This window comes from Crocodylus porosus, unplaced genomic scaffold (assembly GCF_001723895.1).
Source record: "Crocodylus porosus isolate Cpor-Errol unplaced genomic scaffold, CroPor_comp1, whole genome shotgun sequence".
Taxonomy (NCBI): Eukaryota; Metazoa; Chordata; order Crocodylia; family Crocodylidae; genus Crocodylus; species Crocodylus porosus.
Genome location: NW_017728906.1, coordinates 41,225,974 through 41,244,778, shown reverse-complemented (window position 1 = coordinate 41,244,778; position 18,805 = coordinate 41,225,974). Strand labels below are relative to the sequence as shown.

General features: G+C 40.1%; 1 protein-coding gene across 1 annotated transcript in view; it reads left to right on the top strand.

Annotated features, from left to right (window-relative positions):
• Nucleotides 1-534: 534 nt before the first annotated feature.
• Nucleotides 535-18,805, top strand: part of DSCAM (DS cell adhesion molecule) — a 620,508-nt gene continuing 602,237 nt past the window's right edge. Inside the window, exons 1-3 of the mRNA XM_019557111.1 lie at nt 535-682; nt 1,451-1,768; nt 9,100-9,246. Of these exons, the coding sequence (XP_019412656.1) occupies nt 535-682; nt 1,451-1,768; nt 9,100-9,246 (613 nt within the window). The remainder of the gene's footprint in view (nt 683-1,450; nt 1,769-9,099; nt 9,247-18,805) is intronic.

Genomic DNA, 18,805 nt, shown 5'->3' with positions numbered 1-18,805 from the left:
GTGGACTGTATGTTTTCCAATTACTTCATGGAGGTAATTGATCTTTCCTTCTGCAGTCTCCACCTTGAAATATAATTTTTCCCAGTAAAAATCTGATAGTCTTTGGAAAGCAAACAGAGGGGTTTCAAGATATACAAAAATCTGTTCCCACCTTACTTTGCCCTCCACAGTGTCAGGAGAAGAAACACTCCATCTGATGCTGTAAGCTAACATAGAATCAAAAGAGCTTGGATAAACTGCACCCCATGTGACTTAGCTTTGAGGTTGCTGGGTATTGTCTATCCATGGGACAATAATATGTACTTTTGCAAATTGAGAGCAGTAGTCAACTCCTTATTGCAGCTGGTTACTTTAACATAATATACAATAACTACCATTTTAGAATTTGTCAGATGACTTCACTTTAGAATTCAAGGAATTCAAGGATGAGGGAAGTGCAAATGCAATATTAAAATAACCTTATCTATTTTTGTAAAATGAAGCTAGCAGAATTTTAGGGGGGAGGTTTAAGTATAATACATATAAAATGTGAGTATGATTACACTATTAAGAACTTCACATTCTGGAAGTCTAAAAGTAATGGTTTCCATTGCTTTGTTCTCAAGCAGAGAGGAGGAGATACTGCTTTGTGAGGGGTCTCATACACTGGATGAAATGTCTGAAGTTGCTTTTGCTTGTCTAGGTAGAACCTCTAAATATGACAGTTCTGGCTAATAGTCACGTTCTTTATGAATAACATCATCTACTAGCCATGTTTGTCTTAAAGTCATTTTTGTAATGAAAAGTCTAGGTATTTTTATTAGAACTAGCCAAATAATTTACTCTTCGAATTTCGTATTTTCTGAAGTAATGATATGGAAGTTTTTCCCCCAGTATTTGCTCAGTTCTACTCACTGCATTACAAATTGCTTTGCTATATCTAAATTCCAAAAAGGACTGTAAAGTCAAATTCTGTTATAAATGCTAACAACAGCCTTTGCTTCTGAGGAAATTCTAGTTAGTGGGAATTTCACTAGAGTAGATTACTGCTTGTATTTAGCCTGCTTTGGCAAGAATACTGAATCAGCAAAGGCAAAGGTGATCTAATTTTTCTTCTTTCCAGACATTAATGGTAATCTCACTAGAAAATAACTGCTTTCCGTTATGTTTTTGAGATCTGCAGCTTCTTAATTAATTGACTAGGTTGCATTTTTCCACCACTAAAACAGAACAGAATCTTAATCTATCCTGCATTATAATCCAGTTACTCCAGTTATCTTCATCGGTTACTGGAATAATTCAAATTAGATAGTACTACACGCATGTGTTTGTATTGGAAATGACTTCCAGGAACTAAAAATCCCGAGCATTGCTATTATACCATGAAAACTAATTTGTAAATATAAAACTGTTTTAAGTGCAGGTCAATTTTCCTAGCTACTAAATACATTTTTCTCTTTGTGTCTTGCAGTTTTCAGTGAAGATCTACACGCCAGCCTATATTTTGTCAATGCATCTTTGCAAGAGGTAGTGTTTGCTAGCACCACAGGAACTCTGGTGCCCTGTCCTGCAGCAGGGATCCCTCCTGTGACACTCAGATGGTACCTAGCAACGGGCGAGGAGATCTATGATGTCCCAGGGATCCGCCACGTCCACCCCAATGGCACTCTCCAAATTTTCCCCTTCCCTCCTTCGAGCTTTAATAACTTAATCCATGATAACACTTACTATTGCACAGCTGAAAATCCTTCAGGGAAAATCAGAAGTCAGGATGTTCACATTAAGGCCGGTAAGTATGCATCTTCACTACATCAATTAAATTGGAATAAGGGGTAGACCATGTGTTTCAGGCTTAAAGTTATAGCTACTGGGTACATCTACATGAGATGTTTACTGCAGAGCTGCCTAATTAGCTCCACAATAAAATGTCAGCATTTAGACGTGCAGCCCTGTTAGGCCACAGTAAATTAATAAATGCTGCTGTAGGATAGTACTTGTCAACACAAATACTATCCTGTCGTGGCGTTATTTACTTTGCCGTAATGCATGTGTAGACATTGATGGGACTGGCTGGAGGGTGCTTCGATGTGGGGGCTGCCTATCAACTAGCCCCACACTTAAGTACCCATGTGCCCCAGCCAGCCCCTCCGCAGCATGTTGCACTGAGTCAGAGCAGCCCTGGGCTGGCAGGTTGACCTCCCAGGCTCCTTGCCAGCCAAGGCTGCTCTGACCCAGCTCAACGTGCTGCAGTCCCAGGTGCATGTGTAAACATGGCACCCAGACACAATAAACTCTGCCGCATTGTATACCAGAGTTTATTCAGTCAAATTAATACCATGTCTAGACATATGCATTGTGAATCAGAATAGAGAAGGACAGCCCTATTGGTTTTTACTAAGAGCAACCAAAATGCCTACTTTAAGAGAGAGTGTTTCACAAATATCATGAGAACCATTGAAATTAAAAGTTGACAATACCTGAACCATTTATCAGAACATATCAGTGAAGAGCTGGCAGAGAAATGGGGACAGTCCTTGGACAAGGTTTGGCAAATCAGAAAAATAAAACATTTCTCCCTTATATTCTCTCCATTTGTGACCTGGTTTTGAGACAAAGGACAGAGATACACACATATAATATAAGCAATCAATATTATCAGTACAGGGAATACTTTTGGTTTTAAGTGAAACTATTCAGAAGGTCTTTTGTGTCATGAGCATAGAACTTTGGCAGCTATTGTCTGAATAGTAAGAGGCCCACTTAGCAAGAGGAGAAATGGTTTAAATTAGATCAGAATTGAGTCTTTTGTTAGTACTATTTTACTAGTCCAGCCAACACATAGCTTAAAAACAACATCTAGTCAAGTTTGATGAGCCAGTAATATGAATAAAGCATGGAGAGGGCAGAGCAGATTCTTGTTGAATACAGCATTATTAAAGCTTCATTGGAATCAATTGAGCTGTAATAATTTACCCTTGCTGAGGATCTGATTTCTGGTGTATTTGCAGTAGTAATTCTAGATAAATTGCAAACTATGCACATATATCATATCCTAGAGCTGTTGCTTTTCTTAAGGCTTTCTATTTCCAAATAAGAAAGAGCCTGATTGATAAACATTATGCCAATTAATAATGTTCACTACTAAGTTTTGCTTTTACTGGGCACATCTATGTGAGATGCTTTACTTGGGATTAGAGATAATTTCAGAACAGTAAGCATCACCATCTGCAAATGCAGATGCTTACTGCACAGTAATTGGCTCTAATTGTGAGTAAATTTGCTACCTGCAAATGCAAGTAGCAAATTAACTCTTGATTATTTACTGCGCAGTAGTGCATATATAGACACCTGACTGGGAGCACATTTGCTCCCTGTCAGCCGGGCAGCAGGGGGTGGGAAATTGCTCCCTGCTTCCTGCTGCCAGGGTGGGCTTCCTCACCAGAGCCCAGATGGGGACAACGTTCCATTTCCCTGGCACCTCTCAGTCCCTGATCTGCAGTTGTGGGGCCAGGGCTACAAGATTCTTATCTCACAGCCTGAGCTCCTCAGTTGTGGGGCCTGGGCTGGGAGATGAGACTCTCTCAGCCTTGGCCCCATGATTGGAGAACAAAGTCTTGAGGTAAGTGGGGAAGTGGGGGACCTGAAGGAAGCAGAAATGTGGGGCAGCAAGGGAGGCCTCATTTTTCCTGAAAAAGTAGGGCAATTGGCTGGTCACCTCTAGAGTCCATACATAAATGCAAGGAGCCTTGGAAAAAAGCAAGAAGAATTGGAAGTCAAGGAGCTATGACATGATTGGAATAACACACTTTGTGGACTAAGTCACATGACTGTCATGGTTGGGTACAAACTGTTCAGGAAGGACAGGCAAGGCACAAGAGAAGAAGCAGTTGTGCTGTATGTAAAAAAACCTGTGTGATTGCTCAAACCTCCTGTATGAAAATGGAGATAGGCCTGTTGGAAGTTTCTAGGTTAAGACTAAAGGGGAGAGCAACAAGGGTGATATTGTGGTGAGTGTCTGTTATAGACCACCAGACCAGAAGGATGATGTAGATGAGGGTTTCTTCAGACAACTAGCAGAAGTTTCTAGATTGCAGGCCCTGGTTCTCATGGGGGACTTGAATCACCCTGACATCTGCTGGGAGGGCAATATAGCAGTGCACTGGCAATCCAGGAAGTTTGTGGAGAGCACTGGAGACAACTGCCTGATGAAAGTGTTGGAAAGACCAACTAGGGGCTGTGCTCTTCCTGACCTACTGCTCACAAGCAGGGAAGAACTGGTGGGGGATGTAGAAGGGGATGGCAAGGTGGGCAGGTGTTCCCCTGGGATAATTGAATTCAGGATCCTGACAAAAGAAAGAAAATAGACCAGCAGAGGAAGAACCCTGGACTTCAGAAAAGCATACTTTAACTCTCTCAGGCAACTAATGGGCAGGATCCCCTAAGAGGCCAGTCTGAGGGTGAAAGGAGTCCAGGAGAGCTGGTTGTATTTTAAAGAAACCTTACTGAGGGCACAGGAACAAACCATCCTGATATGCAGGAAGAATAGCAGATGGCAAGTGACCAGCTGGGTTTAGCAGAAGACTGTCCAGTGAGCTTAAACATAAAAAGGAAGATTACAAGAAGTGGAAGCTTGGACAAACAACTTGGGAAGAGTATAAGAATATTGCTTGGGAATGCAGGAATAAAATCAGGAACACCAAAGCACAACTGGAGTTACAGCTAGCAAGGGACATGAAGGGTAACAAGAAGGGTTTCTACAAGTATGTTACCAACAAGAGGAAGGTAAGGGAAAGTGTGGGTCCCTTAATGAATCGGGGAGGCAACCTAGTGACAGATGATGAGAAAAAGGCTGAAGTACTCAATGCCTTTTTACCTCAGTTTTCACCGGTAAGGTCAGCTCACAGACTACTGCACCAGGCAGCACAGTTTGGGGAGGAGGTGAGCAGCCCTCAGTGGTGAAAGAACAGGTTAGAAAAGCTGGATGTGTATAAGTCTATGGGGCCAGATGCAATGTATCCAAGGATGCTGTGAGGGTTGGCTGATGTGATCGCAGAGCCGCTGGCTATTTTCTTTGAAAACTCGTGGCAATCAGGGGAAGTCGCAAATGATTTGAAAAGGGCAAATACATTGCCCATTTTTAAGAAAGGGAAGAAAGAGGATCCAGGGAACTATAGATCAGTCAGTCTCACCTCAGTCCTGGAAAAAATCATGGAGCAGGTCCTCAAAGAATCCATTTCTAAGCACTTGGAGAAGAATGTAATTAAGAACAGCCAACATGGATTCACCAGGGCTAAGTCATGCCTGACTAACCTGATTGTCCTCTATGATGAGATGGATGTTGCTATGGATGAGGGGAAAGCAGTGGACATAATATATCTTGACATCAGCAAGGCTTTTGATACCATCTCCCACAGCATTCCTGCAAGCATGCTGAGAAAGTATGTGTTAAATGAATAGATTGTAAGGTGGATAGAAAGCTGGCTGGAGTGTTGGGTTCAATGGGTAGTAATCAATGACTCAGTGTTGGGGGTGGGGATGGGGGAGTGTAGTAGATGCACTGGAGGGTCAGGCTAGGATTCTGACTGACCTAGACAAATTGGAGGATTGAGCCAAAACAAATCTCATGAGGTTCAACAAGGACAAATGCAAAGTCCTGCACCTAGGACAGAAAAATCCCATGTACCTCTACAGCCTGAGAAATGAGTGACTAAGCAGCAGCTCTTTAGAAAAGGACCTGGGGGTTATATTGGAGAATAAGCTGGATATGAGTCAGCAGTGTGCCCGTGTTGCCAAGAAAGCTAACAGCATACTGGACTGCATTAGTAGGAGCATTGCCAGCAGATCAAGGGAAGTGATTGTTTTTCTCTATTCTGGACTGGTGAGGCCACATCTGGAGTACTTTGTCCAGTTTGGGTCCCTCATTACAAAAAGGAAGTAGACAACTTTGAAGAGAGTCCAAGAGAGAGTAATGAAAATTATTAGAGGGCTGGGGCACATGACTTATGAGGAGAGGCTGAGGGAATTGGACTTATTTAGTCTAAAGACAGGAAGACTGAGAGGGGATTTGATAGCAGCCTTTAACTATTTGAAAGGTGGTTCCAGAAAAGGATGGAGTTATCATATTCTCAGTGGTCAGAGATGACAAAACAAGGACCAATGGTCTCAAGTTGCAGCCAGGGAGGTTTAAGATGGATATTAAGAAAACTTTCTCACTAGCAGGAAGGTGAGGCACCGGAACAGGTTACCTAGAGAGGTGAAACCTCCATCCTTGGAGGTTTTTAAGGCATGGCTTGATAAAGCCCTGACTAGAATGATCTAGTTGGAGATGGTCCTACTTTGAGCAGGGGGTTGGACTAAACGACTTCTTGAGGACCCTTCCAACCCTCATTTTCTATGATTCTATAAGGATCTCCTGGCCCTGGCCCGGTGACTGTAGAGTAGAGGCTGGGAGCTCCCTGCTGCCAGGGTAGGGGGACATTGTCTCTGCCCAGGCTCCAGTGGTGGAGCTGGCCCCATCTGTAGGCAGCTTCTGGGGGCAGGGAGCAATGTCTCAAGCCCTGCCAGGAGTCATTGTCTCCTGGCCCCATGCTCCCTGCCAGCCCCTGGGCTAGCACCCTGGCTGTTTCAAGGTCCTGCTGCAGAGCTGCAGGGACACAGGAGAAATCTGCTGCTAGGAGCAGCAAATCTGTTTCTGTGTCCCTGCACGTGTAGATGCATGCCAGGGAGAGTTTACTTTAGAGTACTTTATTCCTGAGTCAACTGCTCCCTGATTATTTGCACATGTAGACGCACCCACTGACACTAAAAAATAATTTCAAAGACATACAAAGTGATAATTAGGAAGTATGAGGAAAAAAGTTACATCTTCAAGAAAAGTCTTAAATACATTATCCAAAACAGTCTAAGAAAATACACAGACAGCCATTTTCAGTTTAGAACATGGGCATTTGAATCTCTTGAATTTGTAGACAAAAAGCATGATAAGATTCTGTTTAGGGAGAACAGAGTCCATATCAGTTTCCATTTATGCATTTGTCAAAGCCTCTCAGTCTTTGAAGTTCCTTCCTTAAAATTACTTTAGGCAGAAATTCAAAAGTGTGTGGTGGTTTCATCATGACATTTTGTGTGCATGTGATGCACCAAAATTCAAATATCAGTTGGCCAATTTTTATTGTATTACAGAACACTTTAAAAATTGGTAAATCTTGGCTCTGTATCAACTAAGGCTCTGATCTATGCAAGTAGAGGAGTGCACATTGCAGCTGAAAATGTGCACATATGGTTGTGTAGCAAGCCATGTGTTGCTCAGGGAATCCCCAAAGTAGTCACATTCCCCTCCAGGGGACAGTGTCTGGCACCAAAAAGTAATTCTGATAAATAAACAATCATCAGTGTTGTCATAAACAAATGAAAGAAAGAAATGACTGTAATCTCTGTGAAAAGTAGCTGTTGCTGGTTGGCTTAACCATCAGTCATCCTTTGTCCCAACTGGTAGACCATAACATTAAAACAGTTGTCCATAGAGACCAACTGCCGAGCTCACCTAGGCCTAGATATAAAGCCAAGACTATAAGTCTCATGGTGTTTCTTCCTTTTCCCAAACCAATATCAAGAGCATTAGATCTCCCATTATGCCAGTTATCATGCAACCTCTGTCAATAAACTTTATTCCCGGCAACAGAATTATGAATCCCATAATTCTGGTCTCGGAAATATGTGCCCCATCCTATCACCCCTACCCTTCTGGCAATGGTTACCAAGTCCTCTCAAGTAATGGCATAATATGTACCCTGTAAAAACTGGAACATGGTTCTGGCATGGGAGGGGAAGAAAGTGAATACAATGGTTGATTAGCATACAATTTGTATTTGGTAATTATATGAGATATGTGGGATCCGGAGGAAAGGACTGGATTCAAGATCTATCAGCTTTACCCCACAGCACATGGGTAGCAGGAAGAAAACCTGGCAGTAAGCAAAGTGAGAGTTGGGATGACTCTCTGATCTTTCCCTAGCACAGCTAAAAGTGAATGCAGCTCTCCACTCTCAGAATCTCAGCCAGGTGGAGGGGTTATTAGAGTTTGATATATCGTTAACTGAATAGCCTACCACAAAGTTGGACTGACCAGATGGGTAGGCCATGGATACCCCAGCATTCAGCCTGGAATGTTCCTAGCAGCAGACTTAGCCTGTTCAGCTATTACCCTGAGAATCTATCCTGACAGAGTGGAAGATTCAGGCAGATGACCAAGTTGAATTATTCTTGACTTTTACACATAAGGTTGATTAAAATCTGTGGACCGGACCCTCAGATAGCATTAATGGGTATAGCTGCATTCCATTTAAGGGGCTTCTTTGTAATTGTGAGGGCTAGAGACTTTTTGTTTTTAAACAAAAACTGAAGTTTATAGAAACACCCCCCTCCAGCAGGTGGAGCTTTCAAAAATCAGTGAATATTACAAGGATCCTTCAACTCTTCTCTCTCCCCCATCCTAAATATCTTGTGATTATTTTTCTCCCACCCTTCTGATTCTTCTATTATCCTCGTTGCTGCTTTTACCGGAAGAAACTCAGTAGTTTAATTCTGCAGAAGCACTGTTGTGGAAGCTTAGTCATGTCCAGGGTATTGTGTACCCTCTGGTAAAGAAAACACTCAACTTGTGAGTGATGTGCCATATCAGATTCTAGACATACAGCATGATGAGAGAGCTAGATGCTTCTGCAATAATATTAGAGAAACAAGTGGTTTTTGAGGTGTTTCTTTTTCATGGATACTGTTCAGATTGGCTCTACAAAATTCGTTCTCCTTTCGTTACTCTTAGGAAGGTTAAATTCTAAAAATATCCTTTATCCTGGGTGATTTATGTAAAGACTGTAGCAGGGTATGACCCTACCAAAATGGACTGGCAGTTTCTACTGTATTTTCTGTAAGGTGCGTGGAGGTGGAAGGGCTGGTGGGCATCAGCTCATCTTCTTCAGATTTCCTTTATATGGCCAAAAAGGGCCTTACCTCCATTGTCTCCTTGAACTGATACCCATTTGCTATACCAGTTAAACTTCTTTTTCCTTGTCTTGTCTTTGCCTTCTCACAAACTCAACAAAACTGTTTCTTCCATTTTAGTTTTACGGGAACCCTATACTGTCCGTGTGGAGGACCAGAAAGCCATGAGAGGCAATGTAGCGGTCTTCAAGTGCATTATCCCCTCCTCTGTGGAGGCATACATCACTGTTGTCTCATGGGAGAAAGACACAGTCTCACTTGTCTCAGGTAAGCTTTAATGGCTTTCTTTTTCTGCTGGATGTGGTTTCTGTGTTTTCTATAACGCTTGATGTTTCCTTTAAAGTTGATGGTAACTGAATGGTATTTCATCTTTCCTTTAACGTACTGCATGTTAGCACTGATGCATCTACATGATTAGGTGTGACATGAAGCTTTCAGACAGCTTTGGGTTTTTTTCTAGCGTGCTTCTTGGGAAATTAACATGTACTTTGTTATATACCAGACATAAAATCAGAGTTTCCTGGAATTGTGGCATAGACTTGATTTTATTTTTGTAGAGAGTCCTGTGAGCTAGAGAATTTTTGTTTTTGGAATGTCATAACCTGTTTGTTGATTGTTTCCATTTTTAGTGGTGATATTTTTAAGGATGAAAAGAAAGAGCAAGTTAAATTATTTGTAGTTTTGTTAAAGGATGCATACAATTGACTCCTATACTTTAATACCTGACACCTTTTGTCTCAGGTATAGCTAGAAGCTATAGAAGCTTAGACGCATTGTAATTTACGTTGCATGCCAAATGTACTCATGAATACATTGAAGTTAAACTGTATTTATTAAAGGAACTATCTTCCCTACTATGTATAGTGACAGCATACTTTGCAACTGGGAAAGTCTGGAAAATTTATTCAAATAGAGGATTTCAGAGTAAGGCTTCTGCAAAATATCCAAAGTGTACTACGTTTACTTATACACCAAACAAAGATTTCCATTTAAAAACATCTATTAACCTGATAAGACCTCACAAAATGGATACTGGAACTAAGACTGAAACCCTGGCTCCATTGAAATGGTAGATAGAAGTCTAGTCATTGATTTCAGTGGAGTTAAGATTTCACCCTAGAATACATTTTCTGGCTAGCAGAAGAATTCCATAGAATAATGAACACTATACATAGACCATCTGTTGAAAGTGTACATCCCTGTATTATGACTGTATTCTATTTTATCCAGAATGCAGCAGCTATTTTACATGCAAATGATATCTATACACAAGATTTGGAGTTCTTTGTTTCTATATAACTTGTATTCTGAGCTTCACTACCTGTTTGTAATACACCTGTCATTTAAACAATTTCCTCCTTATAGTTCTATTCAGACATGATAATAATAGACTCGACTGGTACTGAATTGATGTATCTTTAGTAATTGATCACCCTATCCTGCTGGGTTGGTATAGTTTTTAAGTACAGTAAATCCATCGTGGGTGGGCATGTTTATTTGCAGGGCTTCATGGATATCAGTGAGCATACATGTATATAATGACTTGCCTGCACATCCAGTAGTACGATCTGGGCTATGAGGTTTTCAAAACATATGCTAGTATAGCATCTGGCATAATGATGTGGTTTAGTGCTTGAGTACTGAGAACTAGATTTGATCCTTCGTCTTTACAAATATCTTGTTATTAATAGAACCTTTTAAAATAATGAAGAAATATAATTAAAAATTGCCAACAATGTAGTTACATAAGTTTCTATTTCATTCCTATTACTCTTAAAATAGGCTATTAAATAACATTGCTTAATTCTTGTTATCCACTAAGTTTGCCATTAACTATTGTAATATTACTTGAAGTTTATTTAGTCCTCATTTTCACTTCAGATTAGCATGAAAAATTTCTCTACCAGCATCATTTTTCCCTTCAGAACCTGATTCTTTCTCTATTGTGTATACAGACTATTTTTGAATCACTTAATTGCCTTCACCAAATTCTGCAATTTGAAGTATAGTTTATTTTTCTGCAGGCATTGTAGAGATATCTTGGCTGCATAGTAGGGCTGTACGAAGCTTCAGTCACTGATTTGGCAGAGATTTGGTCTGATACCTCAAGGCAGCAGGAGGCTCATGAATGCTGTGATGCTGGGGAGGATGGAGCATCCCATGGGAGTGCAGGGGAGTCCCCAACACACTCGGCAGTGGGCCCAGAAGTGGATCAGAAGCACTTCTGGTCCAGGTTCACCAGGAAGTGTGCGGGGGACCCCCCCGGGCTCGGTGACTGGTGTCTCTTGGGTCTTGGGGGGGCACCTGGGGTCCCCCCCGTGGCCAATCACCAAACCAAGGGGGACACGGGGGGGGCATCCTCCATGCTCGATGGTGGACCTGGAAGTGGACCAGAAGTAGTTCTGGTCCACTTCCAAGTTTGCAGCCGAGCACAAGGGAGGGGTGGGTTTCCATCTGCCCCACCATTGCAAAATTCATGAACTGCGCCTCATACCTCGAGCTATGTAGAAAAAACGTATAAGTTGTGTCTGTCTCTGAATCGCTGATTCTCTGAATCAGCATTGAATCTTCAGATTCAGGTAAATCAAATCAGGACAGTGATCTGAATCAATGAATTGAATCACTGTCCCAGATTCAGATTTGGCCCAATAAAATAGTCAATAAAACTTTAAGCAGTCCCAAAGCATGTGAAGTGTCCAATAGAACAGATGCTAATTTAACATTTGCACTTAGCCTAGCTCACCATGTGATATAAAATACTCTGTAAGATCTGATTCCTGAGATAAAAGTAGAGCATGGATTCAATAACACATCTTTATTTACCTGCTATTGTTCTGATAAATTCTTCAATGCATGTTAAAATGGGGTGAAGAAACATCAATGCAGTCTAATCAGAATGATTGTAGATTTTTGCTGTTTCTACTCTCAATATTTTAACAGCAACTTAATAGTGAGATTTTAAAAATAACCCAAATCTCCCCTGCATGTGCTATATAAGCCTTGAGTTCTGCTCATGATCAGTTCAACAATAATATGGCCACAAAACTCAAAAGGTGAATAGTGATTAACCTCACAGTCTGTTTCCCACTGCCGATGAATAGGATGCTAAGATATAACAGGACTATTGAGTTGTTTTCCACTAATGATCAATATCTTGAAGAAAGAATATCATATTCTTACTTGGATATCAAATATCAGCACAACATTTCTACCTCTATCTGAAGAACTTTAGTGAAATGGTGATAAGAAATGTGTCATGGTATATTTTTTGTTTTAGATTTTACTATTAAAATATTAGTGTCAGTATGAGATTAAAATATGACTGATTGTTTGTGATTCATCAATGTCATCAAAAGGGAAAACTAAGATGAGCAAAAACCACTTCAGGGATACTGTTAGAAGTATATACATTGAAGATGATCATAATTTGTACTGGACAAAGTGTCTGTGGAATACAGTAGGGTATTGTATTGGGGGAAAAAAACTACAAAAGAAGAGAGCTGCAAAGGAAATGTTCCATAAGATGTGTGATTCTTGTTTAAATAAACATATGTAAGACTGCAGGCTTAGACTTCTGGACAGAAATGTGAGACCCCTTAAAAATCTAGCTTTCCAACTGGGTGCTCCACATTCTGATTTCAGAGAAGGGTTTTTGCTTTGAATTATATTTGTATAAAATACTTTTAGATATAATCCAGAGTAAATATTTCAGATGCTTCAATATTTGGGTGTGCATTCTGAATTTTAGGATAAAGGGATTTTCAGATGAGCCACAACTCCTTCTTTCAGACACTCAATTATTACACAGTATGCTTGGTGTCTTTTTCTTTTTTCATGTAAATACAATTCTTTGAGTGCTTTTCTCCCTCTCTCTCCCATCCCTCTTTTAATGTATTTCTATTTATTATAATAACAAAATCTAGTTTTCAGGGAGAACACTTGTACTGGGTGCATCTGCACACAGGCTTTACTGCGGAATAGACCAGTGAGCTCCACAATAAAGCATCATTGTCTATATGTGTGACAGTATAGGGTGCAGTAAATTAATTAACTCTGCCATGGGATAGTATCTTACAGAGGACTAATTTACTGTGCTGAAACACATGTGTAGAGGCTGACCACGGACGTAAATTGCGCCCAGTTAGTCCAGCTAGCCAGGGGGGCCTGTTCTGTCCTTGTTCAAATTGCTGCTGTCCCAGTGTCAATGTAGATACGGAGCCTGGGAACAATTTTCTCCAGCTCAAATGGTGCCAGAGTTTATTATGTTGCATTAATTGCATATGTAGATACACCCATTGTGTTTTACCTAAGGCCCTTGTTGTTTTTATACTGATGCACCCTATTGTACCATTGCTCATTTTATGGCTTGCTTCTATTTTGTTAGTACATTCAGAACTACCACTGAAATTGTTTGAGAGCACAAGGTTCTCCGTGGTGACTTACAATATGTTATAATTTGTAGGAGATGTCTCTTTATGTTTTGGTTCCAGTTACATGACAGTTGTAGTTTTGCAAGGATGACAGCATAGAGAGTAATTTGGAGTTATCCCCAGTAGTAGTTTCAGATAATTTCCACGGCAGTTGGGATTCTCCTTTATCTACAGTGCTAGATATCTGTATTTGGAGCCCAAGGTGCTGAAGTCCCTGAAATCCTAGCATACAAGAAGAGCAACTGACTGTAAAATACTTTTGTGTCCTTGTAACTATCAAATAGCATGGATAAGTCGAAGTCTCTGAATGTGTCGCCTTTCTCCCTCCTTAGTTGCAAGCACCCTGAATGTTTATCATCTAGGGGTTTCATGTAGAGATCCCTTACCTATATTTGCATTCTTCAGAGGATGACTGTCCCTATATATCTTTCTGTTGTTTTGCAAGTTAGGGTTTCGGATTCCATTGACAGGTACCATATAAGAGCCTAGGTGATATGAAAGAAAAAAAGGTGTGTGGAAAAAAATGACATGTTCTTTAACAAAAGTTTTCCCCAATCTGCATTTTTTTACAAACATTTTATAATTAAAATGATAAAAAAACCTTTCAAAGTAAAAATCGAAGAACATTCAATTTTACAAATGATCAATAGCATTGATTATTTTTATTTCTCTCCTCTGTGCCACCACTCTCCTGGTGACAATATGGAAAAAGAGGGAAGATTTTTTGGGGGTGGGGAGGAGAGGTAAAGGGATGGCAGTAAAAACGGAGGAGAATTTTAATTTCCATGTTTTGACTGGAGAAAAAAAGCTACAATTTCCATAGAATTGTTTACTTTTGATAGCCATTTTTAAGAAAATGGTCCTTCAGGGGACAAAAATTCAACCAATTCTGATGTATAAATCCTTAGGGATTTAGGAAGAGACAGCAGTAAATTCCTGGAATTGCCAGCCAACTTCAAATATTTGCCCATTCATGTTTTCTAGTGAAAAAAGTCCTCAAATGATTACATCTTTCTCATAGTACGTGTTTTAACATCATCATAATATTATTTAAAAAGTGTCAAACCAAAGAGCTGTGGGTGTTCTGGAGCAGCATGAAAGGGCTTAAATCCTTGAAATCATAATCTTTGAAGGCATCATAGCATCATATGTAAGACCCAGATGTGCTTTTTAGTGAATTGTGTCCTGCAAGCCAAGACTTTGAACTATTTTTGAACTTCATATCCAAGGAATCATAATAGCTGATGTGTTTGCTTGCCACTTTTCTTTCAATACTCACGTCAACAACCAGCTTTTGTAAAATGCTCTTTAGACCATGCTAAACATGAAAGATGGAGTGCTCGGCTCTTATAGTGTTTAGTGACCAGTAGCTAGCTTTGCACCAGCTACTCATGTGTCTGAGGATTTTTTTCCCTACTTACTGTTCTTCTTAATGAAATTCCCTCCATACACTCCAAGTCGTGGAAGCTGGCTCAGTTCAGTATTGACCTTGGAACCACTGTAAACAATTTAGGCCCCACAGGGTATAAAGGATTCAGAGAAGCACAACTGTGCAGTGACAGTTGGGGGAAAAAAACCATTTACAGTAGCTTTTTAAAACTATGCAGTGCTTGAGTTGTGCCACGTTTTCTGCTGCCTGTGTTCAGCCTCCAGGAGGATACTAGTGCTTGGGGCTGCTCACAATTCTGACTTGTTGCTGTGAGCAGTTTAGGCCTAAAATAGCAAAGTCAGACTGAAGAAGATGGCAAAGAAAACATGTCACAGTTTTGTTCCTCCCTGGTGGAGAGTAGAGAGCAGCATATACTCCTTAAACCATTAATCATTTCCTGAGCTTAGTGGAAGAGTACAAGAATGGAGACTGAAGAGATGAAAGGAGTACCCAAGAGGTTATTAAAAGCAGTGAGTGAAGAACACTGGAAGAGACAAAGTAAGGACAAGACTGAGGTATATAAGTAAATGAGGAAGAGTGGTGGGAAAATACCAAAGAGGTGCATCTCCACATGCAATTAATGTACAGCAATAAACAATGTGCAGCTTTGGCATGTGCTGCTACTGCCCTGGCTCCGGCTTTTTTTCCAAGAAGTCTGCCATGACTCCCAGGATCCCCAGGCTATGTTCTGGGGTGCTCAGAGGTGCTCCCAAGGTCCCCAGCTTTAGTACATGGCTTCAACCACCCCACAGTACTGTTTTGAAATTAAAGTGTCATTTTGAAAATTCAAAATGTTTTGTTCTGAAAGTGTCAAAACAAAAACATTTGGACTCTTCCAATTTTTTTCCTTGGCCTCCAAAACCATATTCAGAAATGATTTGAGCCGTTCTTTTGACAATTTTTTTGTTGATCAAAAAAATTACAAAGATCTACTTTATAGGTATAGCCACAAACAGTCTTTTTTTTTCTCTCCCCTCCCCCCCCCCCGCCCCCAACTTCACTCCCCCAGAACTTAGGTTGTCTGGGGATCACAAATTTAATTGTAATATTGTCTACTTCATGTGATGGAAAAAAGCAGATAAGGAAAATGGGAAAAACAGGAAAAACAATGGTGAAAAGACAGGGGAAAAGGTAAGCCAAGGCAAATGGAAGAAAAATAGAAAGTGTAAGGAAAGAAATAATCTATTAATCTTGTACATGTTATGTTGCAACATTTTAATATTGCAACATATGAAATATATGTGTATATATAACTAATATATATTTTGTTTTTACCCATTTTTTCTATTTTGAGTACCGCTTACCTAGATGTTGAGAATTGATGGGTTTTGAGATTTTAAGGGGTCTGTATAGCTTATCCAGAAAAAAGGGTGATTTAGAGGTCCATAGTCATTTCAGCCCAATTCTTCCTCATTTTTACTATCTACTTACAACCCTTGAAAGGGTCTGGCTGAACAATATATAAGGTATGGCCAATTAAAAATTAGAAAAAGAATAGGGACAGTAATTACTGTGGATGATGAGGTTTAAACTAAGCAGTGAAAGGATATCAGCTTTGACTGAAAGGTAAGTAATATATGAATGGTAAACAAGTCCCTGAATAGCTTTGCTTGACATGAAGATGACAGCTGATGAGTCTATAAGCCACAGTGCTTTCCATTGGTAATAGATTAGACACAGTGAATGGACAGAGCCTTGTGTATATCTACAATGAGCTATACTGACCTGAAGTTAATGTAATGACCTGTATTATTTATTTATACACCATTTTTCAAATTTTTACTTTAAAAGGCTTAAGAGCTTTTAGATCTCTTGCCATGAATAGTTCTATTAATTGCAAGAGTTGACATTAATCAATTCATATTTCCCAGGAGTTACCAGATGGTGGGCACATGTACACGAGCATTAATGCACCATTGCTACTACAGCTTAATATGAGGTACTACATAAATGTACAGTAGCTGTTGCATACTACATAATGTGCAGTAGCAATGGTGTGCAGTCTTTTGGTGATGCTTAATGCACAGTAGACTAATTCTACTGTGTATTAGTGCATTAGCACAGTTTTTGCTGTGATGTGCTAATGCACAGTGGAATTAATCTACTGGGCATTAAGGGTCTTGTGTAGAGGCACCCGGGGTTATCTAAAATAGAGCACTGCAGTCTTCATCTACACTTCGATTTGGCAGTTATGGCAACACATTTAAGCCATACAAAGGCACATTTATTGTATTAAATGGTGATCTGAATGCTCAGCCTATGGCAGTCCTGCAACATGTGAATGAACTGAACCTGGGTTAAGGACTTGCAGCAGATGCACAGTGGACTGTGAGCTCACCAACTGGTAGGGGCAGGTCTAACCAGAGCCCATGCCTTTGCATGGCTCCAGAGTCCAAGGGGTGAATGTGGCTGTTTGCCCTTCCCCTCCCTCTGCCTCGCCAAATTCATTCAGCAGCAGGTGAAAGGAGGGGGGTGAGTGACAGTAGCAGCACTCCGGGGCTCCAGAACCTCAAAAGCAGGGGTTCTGGCCAGACTCTGTCCTAAGAGCTCACATGAATCACTGCAGTCCCTCTGGATTTCCCTGTTATGGAGCCAGATTGATTTCAGTGGAGCTCTGCATAGGATCAGCTGGACCACGCATAGCATTACAAGATCTTATTTTGTTTTATTTTGCCATAGTGTTATTTTGTCACCTATTATGTATTTTAATACCCATTGTCATGAATAGGTTATTTTCAGCACTGTTGCTGTCTCTTACAAGGAATATCTGTGCTGTAATATTCTACCCCAGAGAAGGTACCTGAACTTACTTTTATTTTTTTCAAATTGATTCTCATTTCCTTGTTCGATTATTTGTTGTAACTACTTTAGTTCCCATTATACTAATTTTCTGCCAACTTGCTGGTGTTCATAACACTTCCATGTAAATACTGTTTAGGTGCTAATTTAAGATGCTGTTTATCTTACCATTATTAGTGGTTTAAAAAGTTATGAAATAAGACTGGACTGATGACTATCCTTCATGGTAGCCCACTGAACTCTTTTCTCGTACTTGACATGAAACATTTGTACCATTCTTGTTTATTTACAGCTTGATTTGTATGACTTTACTTGCATGATCCAGACAAGTTGAATGAAATATTTCAGGGAAGATTTTGAGCTGTTGTCCAAATGCACAATTCTTCCATGCTTCTTAAAGCTGGGAATGGACTGAGTACACAGGTGGCCCTGGGTGAATCTGTTGGTGGGATCTAGCTCTAAGTTACCAATTGTATTAAAAACAGTAATATTGCCATCACTTCTTCCTTGTTAAGCCATGCTTTTAATTGTTATTGTTCCAGATACCAGTGAGTAGACACTGAATATTCTCTGGGTACCCTGGGTTTTCTAGATTATTCTATCAAAATTCTGAGTCCAACTGGATGAAAATGTCTTCTGAGCAATGACAGCTATGATTTGAGGAAGTGAAACTGATGAATCAGCTCATTCATTTTAATAGGCATATGCCTTACTACTCTTACCCTATTATGCCATAAAGCCTTTGTCTATGCAGCTGTGGATTTCATAATAGTAAAATGTAGACATTTTCACATGCAGTGATGTTTGACCTGTATTCTTATTTTGACATGGAAGTCAATTTTTAATAATTGACATCTGGATTCAGCCTGCTGTAGTATATTCTAGTGAAGACTTAAGCAATCTAATTGATCCGAAGTAAAACAAGTGCTCTATTGGGAATAGCACTGCTGGGTAAACCAACACAGTTTTAGAGGTTTGGATGGGCACCCAAAATGCGGTGATTACCCTGACTTATCTTCCCCTCTGGAAAGTTAAACTTGAACCAAAAAGCTCTGTTTAAAGATACTCTGGTCTCTTTTTGATAAAGGGTACTTCCTGATTTCATTCAAGCTAAGACATAAAAGCTCCTTTTTCATTTTGCTGCTTCATTTAGGTTTCTTAAAAACAG